Source organism: Scyliorhinus canicula, chromosome 2 (assembly GCF_902713615.1).
Source record: "Scyliorhinus canicula chromosome 2, sScyCan1.1, whole genome shotgun sequence".
Lineage (NCBI taxonomy): Eukaryota > Metazoa > Chordata > Chondrichthyes > Carcharhiniformes > Scyliorhinidae > Scyliorhinus > Scyliorhinus canicula.
In genome coordinates this window covers 20027995-20045205 of record NC_052147.1, presented here as the reverse complement: position 1 = coordinate 20045205, position 17211 = coordinate 20027995, and the positions used below count along the sequence as shown (strand labels likewise).

At 42.1% G+C, this 17211-nt stretch overlaps 1 protein-coding gene across 2 annotated transcripts in view; it reads right to left on the bottom strand.

The window, feature by feature from the left end:
- setd3 (SET domain containing 3, actin histidine methyltransferase) overlaps positions 1-17211 on the bottom strand; it is a 158324-nt gene that overhangs the window by 103105 nt on the left and 38008 nt on the right. For both annotated transcript variants that reach the window (XM_038774669.1, XM_038774660.1), the window contains 3 exons: positions 15903-15995; positions 9759-9907; positions 514-586 (listed from right to left, as the gene is read on the bottom strand). In XM_038774669.1, coding sequence (XP_038630597.1) covers positions 514-586; positions 9759-9907; positions 15903-15995 — 315 coding nt within the window. The remainder of the gene's footprint in view (positions 1-513; positions 587-9758; positions 9908-15902; positions 15996-17211) is intronic.

Below are 17211 nucleotides of genomic sequence, written 5' to 3'. Positions count from 1 at the left end.
TATATAGCTCGATAGAGATCCATTAATTCAGAGGAGCAGAAGCTATCTCTTTGTTCTCAGCACCTGCAAGCTCTTGGCACTGCCACATTCGGAGACCAGGATGCCTTTAAAAGCAGTGGCCTGGTCTCTGAGGGATGGGACCTGGCAGAGATTAGGGCCCACCCCTCTCAGGTCCAGCAAGAACCCTGGTGTGCCATTTAATGGCACTGAAAACCTGACTTAGAGTAAAAGAAAAATTCTAAATGCCATTGAATGGCACTTCAGGGTCACTTCTCACACCAGTGTGAATCACTCTAGTTTGCCCACTAGCGGGAGCACTTAAGTCTCCAATCAGGAGAATCGCACACATACTTCTTCAACTTGATAAACGCAAATTGATCTCTTTCCCAGGCCCTGACAAAAATAAAATTTTGTGCAAACTGCCTTTTGCATTTCAGAAAGATTAAATATTTCAAGAGTAAACCATAGCAATTGCAGACAACAAAGTAGCTATATTGGTAAATCATTACTCACCCAGTACAGAATTTTTAGCAGATTCAACGGTCATCAGCATTTTTCTGGGAATCCACAGAAAAAGTTCTTCTGCCTAAAAATGCAAAAGGAACATGTCACCACAGCATCTCAAAGTATATTGACATTCCTCTTAAGAATTCTAATCGTTTCCAAAATAGAGGAAGAGGCGCTCATTCTTTACCAGATTTGGAGCAGGAACGCAATGAATGTGGGTTACAGAAGCACAAGCAACCAATTCCCAGAAATCACATGTATACTGAGAGTCCCAAGTCGCAGTAACTACAGCACTTGCTTCGGATTTTTAAAAAAATGCATGGTGCTAATTTCTCCTTCCATCAACTGTCATCTTGATTGTGCAAGAAGCAAAAATCCCTGCTGATCACATTCAAAATCGATTAGAAGGCGCAGAAAGAATGTAAAATAACTTCAAAACAAAAACCTGGTGATGCCCATTTTCTTTACCCTAACTGGCAGCATCTCACTGGTGATGGCCATTTGTTTTTACCTTAACTGGCAGCATCCCGTTAATCTAGACAGTAGTACCACTTCCAGTCAACATCAAATAACACTCAAATTGCCTCATTCAGCACGAGTCTTACAGAGCTAGTGCATCATCAGGTTTATCTGCATGATATCAGCAGGGCCCTGATTCTATTGGGTGTAATATGCTAATCCAGCACATTGTAGTGCCATGCCTGAAAATGTTGACTACTTTTGGAATGGATATCCTCATTCTTTGAATGAGGTTTTCCCTTTCTGCAGAAATGAACAGGCTGCCAACCAAAAAGAGTTTAAGTAGGGTGTTCTTTTCAAGGGCCGGTGCAGACTCGATGGGCCAAATGGCCTCCTTCTGCACTGCAAACTCTATGATTCTATGAATTGCAAAGGTTAATTTTTCTGCTTGATGCCAGAATTAAGAACTTCTGCTCAAAAGTGGAGAGGAAGTTAGAGTAGGGATGCTGGGAAAAGATCTAGCTCTGGCAGTTCAAGCAGGTATAATTAAGGATAATGTCCTGCTGAGAGTTTGAGGAGCTAGGCTCAAAGTAAAATACTCAGGCCCTCACAGTTAATAATCTTTAGAGCCATGTGCAAATTGGGGCAAACAGAGTATAAGGTTAAATAGTAGTCAAAGCTGAAACAGTGGTGTGGGAGACTAGAGTTATGATTCATAGGGGACTGGCAGCAATTCTAGGGAAAGAAGGAGCTGTCCTGTTGGGATGAACTCTACTTAAACCTGGTTGGGACCAGTGGCTTGATAAATCTACTAACAAGGGAGGTAAACAGGACATTAAACTAATGTTTGGGGGTGGGGGGGGGGGGGGGGGGGGGGGGGGGGAGATGGAAGTGTGATGTTCTTTGTTTAAATTATTATTAAGGTTGTAGTGTTGCTCCAAAGAACATGCAGACTTTGTACTCAATCAATGGCAATTTATTTACAATACGCTATAAATTGTGAATTCTTAAGTCTGCCGATAAAGCATTAGATCAAATAATTACAATCAATACACAGGACTACTGAAAAACACGACGGTCTCCAACCCCCTCTCCTAACTCACTCCAAGAGCACATGGACCACCGTGTGGCTTGTGAGATGTGCTCTTACTCCATGTAGTGGCTGGATGCTATAATTACATGCTATTCCACATGATCATTCATATATACAAAGATGATATACTCGATATCTTTAGAGGAAGTGATGGGAAAGATTCAATTTAAAAGCAGGGAAAGGGAAGGCTAAACAAGCTCATCCGGAAGAAGGGAATAGTGGGTCAAAGTGATAAAATTAGGCATCAAAAGACAGGAGGATGCTCGAGTGGAACAATAATGCTGGCATAGATGGTTTGGGCTGAATAACCTGCTTCTGTGCACTATATTCAATTAAATTATTAATTTATTCACAAAAGAGATTTTGCATAGGACTCAGCAACAGTGCCACGTGAATGCAACCAGGTAAACGCAGTGATAAAATCAAATAAGCTCACTTTGCAGTACTCCAGAAAAGCAAATTGGAGGGGGTAGGGGAAAAAAATCAATGAGCCTTGAGCTTGCAAGATTAATGTACATTCAGGAAAATGAGGGGAACATATCAAACCTAGCTCACATAGTTTTCAAACTGCACATGTAACTGAATTACACCAAGTACTGCAAAATCAAAAAGGCAAATGACCACACAATTTAATGATCATGACAAGTTGGAACAAAGAGCAAGAAACTATTGCAATGAATTTCAGAATAAGGCAGTAAAGTGGTTGCAAATATCTTTATCTTAGTGAATGTAATTAGCTTACTTTGCTGAGGCAGCAAAGAAAGAAAAGGAAAGAAAAATATGAACTGATGTTGCGATTGCAAGAATTAAAGCGAGACTTTACATTCCTGGTTAGCATGGGACAAAATCTATTCAGTGCAGCACTTTAACCATCCATCACTTGGTATAAATTATGGCTTGCTTGGTAGTTGGCTTGTGTAAAATTCTGTTACCAAATGTAGAACTGTAGCTCGGGGATAACTGGAGATGAAGTTAATGGGGGCTAAAATGTAAACATTCTCGTCATGGAAAGGTTTTACCCTTCATTTCAAAGTAAAAAATCTTCAGTTTTACCTTTTCATTACTCGCTGAAGCTTATGCACTCATTTGCTGCAACAAAATGGGAAAAGTATTCCGAAATGTTTTAAGGAAGGCACCCAAGATGGTACGATATCATGAGTTTAAATTAATCAGACACGAATTTGTAAACAAGATTAGGTTCTACATAGATGAAATATTTAAAATGTCTACGTCTTATTGAGAATCATGTATCACCCGGTCCGATACTCTCAAACTCTACCAAATTGAAAGGCAAGGGCCGCAGATGGAGGGGAACAACCATTCCAAATTGCAACCCATCCAATTCTTGGATTTTATTACCATTCCTTTGGTCACCACTGGCTCAAAATCTGGTAACTCTTTACCGAACCGAACATCATTTGTGGGAGTACTTTTAACCCATGGACTGCAACAGTTTGAGAAGGCAGCTCCCTGCCACCTACTCAAGGGTAACTAGTGGTGGGCAATAAATGCTGACCTCGCTGGTAATTCCTACATCTAGAACATAGAACAGTACAGCACAGAACAGGCCCTTCGGCCCTCGATGTTGTGCCGAGCAATGATCACCCTATTCAAACCCATGTATCCACCCTATTCCCGTAACCCAACAACTCCCCCCCTTAACCTTACTATTAGGACACTACGGGCAATTTAGCATGGCCAATCCACCTAACCCGCACATCTTTGGACTGTGGGAGGAAATTGGAGCACCCGGAGGAAACCCACGCACACACGGGGAGGACGTGCAGACTCCACACAGACAGTGACCCAGCCGGGAATCGAACCTGGGACCCTGGAGCTGTGAAGCATTTATGCTAACCACCATGCTACCGTGCAGCCCCTGTTCCCTGATAAACATGGTTATTTTGCTGTAATGGTTGCTACGTGGACGGTGAACAGACTGGGTTAAAAGTTTGTGTACACAGATTGAAAATTATTGGAATACATTATACCACAAGAGGATGCAAGCATTGATTTATACCAAATAATAAGCTTTTAGGATTGTAAATTTTCAAGCTAAAGACTTATTTTAAGATCATACCACAGTATCCACTACTACTGTAAAGAAGCCCTGTATCACTTGTACAGAACAAAATGGTTATGAGGCAAATCAAAAGGAAATTAAACTAATGGAATTAAAAATAAAAACAGAAAATGAGAACCATTACAACACCGCAAGTCTGGAGAAAGAATCCTTAATCCTTAAAAAGGTTTGAAATTGTATTGTGTAATATTACGAAGAAATTGCATTAACATGAATGTGAAACAATTAGGCATTTCTTCTCACAGTAAATTGGACAATATTCTGTTTTTGAAGTTTGGGTCTGTTCGGCCATGGTTACAGACCTTTAAAGATCGCTAAGCCCAAGTTACAGACTTGCTGAGGCCAGGTTGTAAGTGCCTACAATTTTATAATTGAAATGTGCACTGGCTGGAATCAGAAGTCTGCGCATCTAGATGTACTCTCAACAAATGTGCAATTTCACCCTAAAGATCTTGTGCCTAAACCAGCTAACCAATGAGCCATTGCGTAGGTGTAAGCATTGTAAATGTCGCATTCTGCATTTCAGTATTTTTTTGAAAAAAGGTAAGTCCACAAAGAGCTGTGAATTCTGGAATGCAAACAGCTGTAGAAATAAACATCACTGCTGAGATTCTGCAATAACTTGTACAGAAATGTTGCATACACTTCTGGATCACAAGAATGCTAACAACCTGGGAGGGATTCTCCCAGCCTTGGGCCGGGCCGGAGAATCCCCGCGACTGGGCCACGCCACCGGCATGCGATTCTCCAGAGTGCCACTGGCGCCGGTGTGGTTGGCGCTGCGCCAGTAGCGGGCCACTCTACGCTGCTGGCCCACCGATTCTCCAGCCCGGATGGACCAAGTGGCCATAAGAAAAGAACCGAGTCCACCGGCGCTGTTCTAACCTGCTCTGAGCTGGCGGGACCTCGCCGTTGAAGGGTCGAGTAGCGGTTTGTGTGTGTGTTTGGGGGGGGGAGGCCTGACCCTGGGATGGGCCTCTGACGTGGCCTGGCCCGCGATCGAGGCCCACTGATCAGCGGGCCGGCCTCTCTGGCTGGGGGCCTCCTTTCCTACGTGCCGGCCCCTGTAGCCTTGCGCTATGTTGCGTCGGGGCCGGCGCGTTGAAGGAAGCCACTACGCATGCATGCGTTGGCACCGGTGCCACTCCGCATGCCAGCGCAACCGCTCCAGTGCCATGCTGGCCCCCTGGAGGGGCCAGAATTACTCCTGGCAACGGCCTGTTCTCTCCGTCGTAAAACATGACGGCGTTTACGACAGCGTGGACACTCTGCTGCGGGATGGGAGAATCCCGCCCCGTGTTTACGGTGCAGCTGGGGTAAAGCGGACTAGTAGAATAACAGTTTATATGACATCAGGTGCAAAACTAACAGGAATGAGCAGTGAAGTTCGCTGAAATCCTGCTGAAATTAGGTGCAAGTGGCTGAATGGATGGAATGGATAAGAAAATGAAAAAATGAAAATCGCTTATTGTCACAAGTAGGCTTCAAATGAAGGTACTGTGAAAAGCCCCTAGTTGCCACATTCCGGCACCTGTTCGGGGAGGCTGGTACGGGAATGGTTGAATATAAAACATAAAGATGTTAGTATGACAAAAATGATGTCTATGTTTTAGTGTGGTTTCTACCCCTTTGAAACTTATCAATGTGCAGGTAGATTGAACCAGTTTTTGCGAAGGTCCTAAACACAGTGCAACTTAGCAGCATTTACAATTGTGGTAAAGGGCAGGTTAGCTCAGTGAATTAGATTAACGCCAACAGCGCAGGGTTTGATCCCCATTATGCCTGAAGCAAATTTGGGGCCCGTCTCTGAATTCTACCAGTAGTAAAAAAATCAGAACACTTTGCCATATTTTGGCCTTCAGAAAGACTACTCAAGAAGATTATTGTGGTCTCCCTGGAAGGTTCATGGGTGGGTGACACAGTTTTCACATTTTTATATACTTGGTGATTGACAGTTCACTTTTGAATTTAGAAACCATGGAAAAGTTGGCGTGCAGAAAGAGGCTCTTCAGCCCATTGCACCTTCACCAGCCGAGAGATAAAAAAATAAACCAGCTGCTCATTTTAACCAATTTCCATACGTAGCTAGCTTGCAGGTTACAGCACTTCAGATGCAGATATCTTTAAATGAGTTGAGCGTATCAGCCTCAACTACCGACATAGGTAGTGAATTCCAGATTCCCACCACTCTCTGGGTGAAAAGGTTTCCCCTCATGTCCCCTCTCACCCTTCTACCAAACACTTTAAATTGATGCCCCCTGATAATTGACCCCTCAGCTCGGGGAAACAAGTCCTTCCTGTCTATCTAAGCCGCTCATAATTTGGTATATCTCAATTAGGTCACCTCTTAACCTTCCCTGTTCTGAGGAAAACAACCCTAGCCTATCCAATCCCTTCTTGTAGCTGCAGTTTAACTTTTAATTCTTGTAAAACCCCTGTACTTGCGCCAGAGCAATTATATCCTTCCTGTAATGTGCTGACGAGAACTGTACACCAAATTCCAGCTGTGGCGTAACCAGCAAAAGCATTCCTGCTTTTGTATTCAATACCTCGCCCAACATTGGAAAGCATTCCACATGCTTTCTTGACCACCTGTCCTGCCCTCTTCAAGGACCTGTGGACAAGGTCAGACATTCACAGTCCAGGGTCTAATAACATTGTCAGATATGAATGAAACTCTTCAGTTTGAATCAAAACAGTTCGAAAATCCCATGAGAAAGCAGTTCTTGAAATCTCAGCAGCAGCACTCATTGTTTGAAAAAGACCGTTAGCTTCAAATGCCATTAAGAATGTAAAACACAGTGTACTTGCAAGCCATTTATTTATTTATTTATTTTTTAAATAAATGTTTTTTTATTCAGTTTTCATGTTTTATATTGAACAAATTACAAATTGTTAGAGAGAGAGAAAAAAAAAAAGAACACGCAAAAATCAACATATATATTTACAGGTAAGCATCTTCGTAGTAATAACTGTGGCCTCCCCCCCTTTAGCCGGCATACATATTTTACATTCCCCAAATGTTTATTGGCATTTATTTAGTTTGGTTTGGGCCTAGCTAGCCATTCAAACCCCCGTAACGAGACCCGTAGCCCCCCCCCCCCCCCCCCCCCCCCCCCACCACCGGCTACCTTCCCCAACTATTCTTCCTCTTGTACGTTGGCCACAAACAGGTCCCGGAACAGTTGCATGAATGGCTCCCACGTTCTGTGGAAGCCGTCGTCCGACCCTCGGATGGCGAATTTGATTTTCTCCATTTGGAGAGAATCCGAGAGGTCGGACAGCCAGTCTGCAGCTCTGGGCGGTGCTGCTGACCGCCAGCCAAACAGGATTCTACGGCGGGCGATCAAAGGCAAGGGCGTCCGCCCTCCTCCCCAGGAATAGATCTGGCTGGTCTGAAACCCCGAAGACCGCCACTATCTGGCATGGCTCCACCCTCACCCCCACCACTTTGGACATTGCCTCGAAGAAGGCTGTCCAGTACTCCACAAGTCTGGGACAAGATCAGAACATGTGGGCGTGGTTGGTCGGGCCTCTTTGGCACCGTTCACATCTGTCCTCCACCTCCGGGAAGAACCTACTCATACGGTTTCTCGTTAAGTGAGAACAGTTCTTCAATTTGCAATCTTTCAATCATTTTGTCTTCCACTAGATTTAAACAAGTCTATTATAAAAATAAATTTACATGACTGATAATTTGTGTGGTTAAGGAATTATATTTAAAATTTTAAACAATATCTCACGTGTTCCTATGCTGTCTTCAAGGACTGATCATAATAAACTGTGGTTAATCTAGTACCTAAAAACAATCACTAAACAGGATTTCCTGTTTATTTACCTGGACAAGTTACAGAATGCTTTTATAGATCATAAGGCAAGGGTAGACACTCCTAGAGGTACAAGAGTTGGGACTGATGATGGGAATGATCAAGATACTACAGTCAAAATAATCTAAAACAAGATCATGAGTGCAACTCCAACAACAATCAGGAAGCTCAACAGCATGAAGGACAAAGTAGCTGCTCGAGTGGCACCCAATCACCACCTTAAACTTTCCTCACCGTGGCTGCAGTATATATCCTCGACAAGGTGCACGGCAGCAATTTGCCAAGACTTCAACAGCATCTCTCAAACACCATCCCACCTCTACTACCCAGAAAGACAAGGGTAGCAGATGCACAGAACCTCCACCATTTCCAAGTCACAAACCATCCTTCAAATTAAATTGCTTTTCCTTCATTGTCACTGGGACAAACTGCAAGAACGCCCTACCTAATAGTACAGTGGGTGTACCTACGCCCCACAGACTGCAATGGTTCAAGAAAGCAGCTCACCACAACCTTCTGATGGGAATAGGGTTGGGCAATAAATGCTGGCTTTGCCAGCAACACCCATATCTCAAGAACACATTAAGAAAATTGTAAGCTTAGAAACAAAAAACAAAACGTTACAATTAAAGAAGATGAAAAAGTGCAAAAAGGAGAGAGTGAGCAGAGAAAGTCAAGAATGTGTTAAAAATGCCCATTTTGCATTTTCTCTCGAACCTGGTGGCACAGGTTTGAAGCTGAGTGGAGATTGGATGAGAGGTAAAATGCAGAAGTGTTAGCTTCCCCTCATGTCTAACCAAGGCAAAAAAATTAGCTGAGACAGAAACATCACCCTTGTGTAACAAGCGAAGAATTGGAAATTATTTCCTGACAATGCCAAGAAAAATACTAGAAATATTTAAGTAAGTGGTTAGGCAGGGCTAGAAAGACAATTTCCCACCTTATTTCCTGCTTTTAAAGCAGTCTCTAAAATAATTTAAGGGCAAGGTGGATGATGAAATGGGCTCCATATTAGCATGTGTGCAGAGTACTAATAGCCCTTCCCATTTCCATCTGTATAGGAATGTTAGTAGACACACAGAATCAAAGAATAAGCAGTTCCATGCAAATAGACAATAAATCTCGATATCTACAGATAAATAGCTGGCACAGTGGTTAGCACTGTTGCTTCACAGTGCATGGGTCCCGGGTTCGATTCCTGGCTTGGGTCACTGTCTGTGTGGAGTCTGCACATTCTCCCAGTGTCTGCGTGGGTTTCCTCCGGGTGCTCCGGTTTCCTCCCACAAGTCCCGAACGATGTGCTTGTTAGGTGAATTGGACAGTCTGAATTGTCCCTCAGTGTACCCGAACAGGTGTCGTAGTGTGTGGCGACTAGGGGAGTTTCAGAATAACTTAATTGCAGTGTTAATGTAAGTCTACTTGAGACACTAAAAGATTATTATTGTTATACTCACTTTTTATTTTAAAATGCAACACTGATGCACGAGTTAACTCTACATGAGTTATTTATAACTGATTTGTCGTCAGACCTTTAGGTGGGAGTTGTTGCTTCAGAAAACGGAAGTTAACTCATTTACTCTACAATACTTCAATGAAGTTGGGGTTGTCATTGACAGTGTGGCAGGGACACTACAGGACAGACATTTAGGATTATGAAACCATTGCTAAATAACTGGGATGACCTCTATACTAAAGATAATCTACAAATGATTCTGGGTACTCTGATCTCTGCAGACCAAAATTACCTCATGGGAAAGATGGTGGATGATGTAGGTTAAAAGAGACAAACCTTAATGTCTTTAGTTGCCTTTAAACCATAGCCCTCTTCTGGAAAGTAAGTGATTTCAAAAGCCTCAGTTGAGGCGCCACAGTCAGCTGCCCACTGCAGTAGTTCATCAAAGTGGTCTTCTCTGTTCCCATCAAAGACAACCGATAGTCCTAAATGATTACAAACCACATAGTAACTTAAAATCAGAGAAGTTAATTACGAGTGAATCACAAAATTCTACTAATCAGAAGATTAAAACAAAATTCAACATAATATTAGACATTTAAGAATTCAAAAATGTAAATGAATAAACGGAGAAATTCGGGTTGTGTACAAACTGATTGGCAGCAGCTTTGGTAAAAGAATGATAACACAGACAATCTACAATAACATTTGCATTGCTCAGTTAATTAAATCCTGATACCATGATCGGCTATGCAACATAATTTAATTGGAGAAGCATACCATCTGCTGCTGTCTGAAATGTTATCCCAGACGCATAAAACAGTTCAAAAAAGAGCTTTCAAGTCTGGAGCTTTAAAAAGCAGTAAACATCTTGAGGTTGATAAACTGTTTGAAACTTCAGTCTTGTGGTTTACAATGCCATCTTAATCTTACATTGCACGGGATTACTTATTTATTGCATTCCTCCATCCATTTTCTTCTGTCCTGACATAAACTGCTCTGGTGAAAATCCAATGCTAACAACCTCATTCAAATGGTTAGTTTTATTATGTGGTAACCAAGACAATGTCAGGGGAAGTAATTCAAACAAGGATCATGTCATCTGAACCAATCCTATTCCTCACTTGACGGTCACTTCCATGCAACTTCACTGATCCAATAGTTCTAACCTCTCTGCAGCCCACAGTCACACTTCAGTGCTTCCAATTCTTGTGTGGGTTGAGGACCAGAGATTGAATCTGGAAATGTTCTGACCTACACTAAAAGTCAAAATAAAGCTAAGCAACCAGTCTATGCAAAGTCAACAGGACAAAAGAGGGACAAGGTGTTTTGGATATGTACAAGTACAAAGAATTGCAAAATGCCTTTAAAAACACACTGGTCCAAATAAGGCAAGGAAGGTTAAGCAATATTAAAACAGTTTTAGTGCCATAACAGTAAAAGATTGGTTTGGAGGAATTAGGAATTGTAAAGTGATCAATTCATTGAAGATAGACATTATCGAATAATTATTTACATTATATACACAAAGGCAGAAAACACCAATCAATTGTGAAAGTTCAATAGTAAACAAATATCCACATGTGTCCTCAAGAGTTTCTGTTTTCTTAATGTATGAAGTGCTCCCTCCATGTAAATATGACTCACAAAATAGAGTCTATCCAGGTGAGATTAAGGAGACGACAGGGAATAGGCATGATGCTCAGCAAGATTATATCAATAGTTTAAATATTATATCAATGGTAAAAACAAATATAGCTGAGCAACTGCATCATCAATAATGCGTAAAATAATGGAAAATGAAAAGGTGTAAACTTCAATATATTTGTTTAAGAAATAGCCAGCTTGAATTTAAATGGGAAAAATACCATTCAACAAATTTCCACTTTTTTTTTTAAATGCATGAGAACTCCTCATGATAATTCGGTTTCAACTGGATACAAATATCAGTAGCATCCGATGAGGGTAAGGCATTGAGTGGAATATCACAGGTCTCAGTGCTCGAACTGCTTTAAAACTTATATTCATACACGGTTTGGATGCAGAAACCAATAACAAGATTATTAAATCTGCAAATAACACTAAATGGAGTAAAAGCTCACAGAGAACAGTGTTAATAATTTGCAGATTTAGAGCTGTTTTTTAACTGAACAAAAAATGGTAAATTACCAAATAGCAATCATAATATAATACAGCTCAACATGGAGCTTCAAAAGGAGAAATACAACAGAAAAAGGTCTAGATTTAGACAAGACAGATTTCAATGAAAAAGTGTTCAAACAAAAATTTAATAGTATTGAAGCAAAGAAAAAACATTAAAAAGTGCAGATCCTGGCTGATGAGAATGCAGCAAATGGTGGCAAGACAGATGGGAATAGCCTCAAAAAGGGAGTGTGAAAACCCACTTGCAAGGGATATCAAAATCAACCAAAAAAATCTATATTAAGAAAATAGGTTTTTAAAAAAAAAAGCTAATTACTGCAGATGTTGGAATCCAAAGCAAAAACAAAGAGAATGGAGAAGGGAGAGAACAAAGAGTCATCCAGACTCGAAACATTAGCTTGTTCGCTCTCCACAGATGCTGTCAGTTTTGCTGAGATTGTCCAGCATTTTCTGCTTTGTGGTCCAGAGAAATGTGGGCTGCTTGAAAACTTATAACAGTGGTATTGAAGGGCAGCACGGTGGCTCAGTGGGTTAGCCCTGCTGCCTCACGGCACCGAGATCCCAGGTTCAATCCCGGCTCTGGTTCACTGTCCGTGTGGAGTTTGCACATTCTCCCCGTGTCTGCGTGGGTTTTGGCCCCACAACCCAAAGATGTGCAGGGTAGGTCAATTGGCCACATTTAATTGCCCCTTAATTGGAGAAAATTAATTGGGTATTCTAAATTTATTTTTTTTTTTAAACCCAAAAAAAACAAAAATAAAGTGGTATTGCACCAGAGCAGCTATACTGAATAATTACTTTATCAGTATTCACAGTCAGGGAAGAGGATTGCATGCTGGACATAACAAGGAAACTAATATTGAATCAGGGACCAGGGCTCACTAAAGTTTACAGAAGCATAATAACAAAATAACAAAATAACAATACTGACAAAAATACTGGCACTACAGTGACAGTTGCCCACGGTCAGAAGGTTTCCATCCCTGGATTTGAAAGGAAATAGATGAGAACTTTGCAGATGCTCTACTGAGAATTATCCAAAGTTCTTTTGATTTGGAACTGTTTCTTTAGTCTGGAAATTTGCACATCAACCTGCCATTTAAGAAAGGTGACCAGGGAATTATAGACCAGTTCATCCAAATAGCCTCACAGCTCCTCTTTTAGGGAAGGCCTGCTTAATTAAGTGCCACTCAGGTACTTAATTGGATCGTGATACGCCTTCCCAGGGACTATAGACCCTGGGAGCAGAACTCCCACCCACAGAACTGCTGAATGGCACCGACACCAAGGAAGCCGAGGCTGCTGTCAGTACAACATTCACCCGAAGCCTAGGATCGTCGATGGGCTCAGGCACAGCTGTGTGATGGCAGTGGCTTGGGGAGAAAGAGTTGTTGGCCCTCAGAAGAGCGTTGCGCTTCCCAATTCCGAGTCCCTGAATCAGGGACTGATTGCCTTTGAACGTTGGACCCCTGCCACCCCAGGTGACCACAAGTACCCCTGCACGGGATTGCTCGCTATGTTCCCCCTATAGTGAGTCCCCTGTCTTCCACTGGGTTAATACCAGTGGCAAAGGGATGAGGTCCCCAAGTGGGAATTATGTGCCCACTTAAGGGCCTCAATTGGCAACAGGATATGGGGCAAAGACAGGTATGTGGAGTTATGTCAGAGACTTAATGGCACAACAGACTAGAAAGCTAAATGGCCTATTCCTGTTCCTATTAATAAAATATATGAAGTATTGCTTATTGGGTGAAAAATTGTTGAGAAAGAGAAAAAAAGGATCCAGGAGTAGCCCAAAGAGTAATAGTTAAAAGTCAAATCAAATAGACATAGAACAGTATCCAAATCAGACAATGCAAAATCTTGGTCACAAAGCTAAAACAGGCATACATGAATTGGAGAGTATGCATAGTAACTCCAAATTTAAAGGAACTGAGACAAGAAAAGACTAGGGAAGCTTAGGCTTAGCAATAAGTGATGATGGTGTATACATGGTGATATAAAGTACTATATAATGATGCAATTAACATGCAGCAGTAGTAATTTTTTGAGCTCAAGCATGACCCAATAAATTGCATTTAAATGAGCTAATTGTAAATTGAGCATAATCTCATTAAGAGTCAAACAGATTATAAGCATTCAAAATACAGTTGCATGCTAGGCTGAGCAAGTATCAAAGAGGTATTCGCAGTTAGTCTACCGTTGGGATATTGTGCATTTTGGACACCGGGGCGGGATTCTCCCAGCCCCGCGCCGGGCCGGAGAATCCCTGCAACCGCTACGCCGCCCCGAGGCCGGCATGGAATCTCCTGCGCGGAGAATCGGCACGATTGGCACCAGCGCATTTGGCGCGGCGCCGGTCACTCTACGCAGCCGGGCTGCCGATTCTCCGGTCCGGATGGGCCGAGCAGCCGCTCTAAAAAGGCAGAGTCCCACCGGCGCCGTCCCTACCTGGTCGCAGCCGGCGGGAACTCTGCCCGCGATCAGGTCCCACCAATCGCAGGCCACTGCGCATGTCCTCGTTGACGCCGGTGCCACTGCGCATGCGCGGATCCTGCGGCGCACAGTTCACGCCAGGATGGGAGGCTGGAGCAGCATGCGTCCAGCGGCATGCTGGCCCCCTACAGGGGCCAGAATCGGTACTCCCAGCGGCCCGCTCACGCCGTTGTGAAACGCGACGGCGTTTCCGACGACGTGGACACTCTGCCACCAAATGGGAGAATCCTGTCCCATATTTTGGAAGGACTTTAAGACAATGAGCAGAGTAAAGCATAATTTACTAGGAATTGCCTGGTATTGGGTTACAAAAATGCAAAGAAATACTTGAAAAACTAAGACCATTTTCATTCAAACAAAGGTCATCATTTGTCAAAAGTGCTGTGATCTGATTAAACAGAGTAGAGAGAATAGGCCGTGAAGGGTCCAGAAAACAAAGGGACAAATAGAAGACTTAGGACAAAGAGTAAGAGGAATTAGAGTTGGCGATTGAAACAGAGACCATCTTTAAGATACGTTTAGATGAGTGGTTTAAAGCCAGGTAGAGAGTTATGGGAGCACAGCAGGTATATTGGATTAGGACTACTGTTCAGATTGATGATAAACACCAAAAGAGAATGGTTGTGTAGAATAGCATTTCTATCAGGCTATTTTATGCATTTGAACTGAGTGGAGAGAAATATGTTGTTTCCAATATTGAAGGATCCAGGGGAGAAAAATGGACATGGATAGAAACTTTAGTATTGTGTGCCGTTTTGGTCTCCTCATCCAAGAGGGAGTGCATGGAGGGAGTGCAGCAAAGATCCACCGGTCTGATTCCGGGGATGGCAGGATTGTTCAACTGGGCCTGTATTCACTGAAATTTGGAAGAATTAGACGGGATCTAACATATAAAATTCTGACAGGGTTGGACAGACTGGATTCAGGGTTGTTATTTCCTCTGGCTGGAGGGTCGAGAACATGGGGCCACAGTCTCACGATACGTGGTAGGACATTTAGGACTGAAATGGAGAGAAGTGTCTTCAGTCAGAGGGTGGTGAACTTGTGGAATTCTCTATCACAGAAGACTGTGGAGGCCAAAGTACTGAATATACTGAAGAAGGAAATAGATAGATTTCTAAACTCTAAAGTGTAAAGGGGTATGGGGGGAAGCACTGGTATATGGTGTTGAGATAGAGGATCAACCATTATCATATTGAATGACGGAGCAGACTTGAAGGGCCGAATGGCCTAATCCCGCTCCTATTTTCTATGTTGCTGTCTTAATGCTTGAATTTCACAGCAAGCCAAGCACAATGCCATTTTAGAAGTTTTCTTGCCATGTACTTTTAAGTCAAGATTTTAGATTGTTTTTGTAGAAATTAGTTTTCTAACATAAGACTTCCAAGAATTAAGATTTATTACATTGGAGATTCCAAATAACTGTGTAGTGGAGCCTTTTCATTATTACATACTAGGGTTGGAGAGGAATTTTGGAGCTTTATTGGAGGTGCCCAAGCTAAGATCCACAGCATTGCTGAAAAGTGGGTAGAAACCTCAATTCCAGATCTACAGCGTGCTCCGGGAGAATTGGTCCTCCCAAAGATAAGCCACAGGCTTCCTTTTGACATTACTTCTGATGAATTTGTCAATGGAATGCTGTAGAAAACACGGATGTTTAAAACTACAGCACAGTAACGTCATGTCATCGGTTATGAACCAGTTTAAATTTTACACTACCTCTGTAATGGTTAGCGATGACAGTGTGTGGAATCAGAGGGAGTTTGTTTATGTGGACATAAGAAATCATATTCTGCAAGAGTGTAAATCAATCATATATACCTTTTTGTTTTTTACGAATTTTCTCAACCAAGCCTCGGATCTGCACATATTCCTCCCATTCCTTTCCTGGTGCTGTGGAAGGATTGCTACATTCTTGAAGAGAAATTAAAAATAAAATTTATTTTATTACCAATCCATATGCTTATAAGGTGAAGCACTTAAATATCTCATAAGGTGGATACGGAGGTAGACATCTGTCCTGTGGCCCGCTTTTAAATCTACATTAAACTGACAGGAGGAATGGCTCTTCTTTCTTCGCCTACAAGGTACTCCCTCTATCTCTTCTATGTGAATGATTGTCCAGGCTCAATAACCCAGTCACTTGAGCATGTGAACATTATAAGAATCCCCCCCTCCAATACCCCAGCACTAACGGACATGAACATTTCCAATCTCAACAAGCCTCAAGGGTAGCTAATATACAAATACAAATCGCACTGGGGCTATAGAGATGATCAGAAGTTGACAACAACATACCGTTGCCCTCATTAAGCCTCACTGTGAAACTGGCTATGATACACCCGCATTGAGTGATTTAAGTTAAGCCTTTGTTTCTGGGGCAGCAAAGTGCTTAATTCTTCAGTATGAACATAATGACTTGATGAACTCAAATGTCATATAGAATCAGAGCATAGAAGTAGGTTATTTGGCACATCATGACCATGCCAGTTCTTGAAAGAGGTACCTAATTAGTTCCACTTCCCTGCTCTGTCCTCGCAGCACCATAATCTTCTTTCCCCCATTCCATTATCTATCCAACCTCCTTTTTAAAGTTACAATTGAATCTGCTTTCACTATTATTTCTAACCATGTATTCCAGATCACAACAGCCTGCTGCATTAAAAACATTTCCTTATGCTGCCTCTGATTCTTTTGCCCATCCCCTTAAATTTGTATCCTGGTTACTGACCTTTCTGCCACTAGAGGTAGCTCATCCTTATTTACTCTCATCAAAGCAATTTATGATTATGACCACCCCCGTAGGCAAAGTTTAGACAAATAAGTTTGAAATACTCAAGAGTTTAGAAAAAAATGAAAATAAACAGAAAACTAACTCATCATTATGATCCCGGCAGGTTTGTAAACAAACTTTTACTAACCATATGGAATGTTGCCTCAAAGAAGAAAATAAAATAACGATATTCTTCAATTTATTTACAAGTTGTTTACTCACTACTGGGAGACCAACAAATGTAGCCAGATAAAGTAAGGGAAAAAGAATAGCTTTGACTTCTACTGAGTGGTAGGTTTAACATTATGAAATGTATTGAAAAAGTAGGCAGGTAGAGGGTGTTTCTATTTGTGAGAA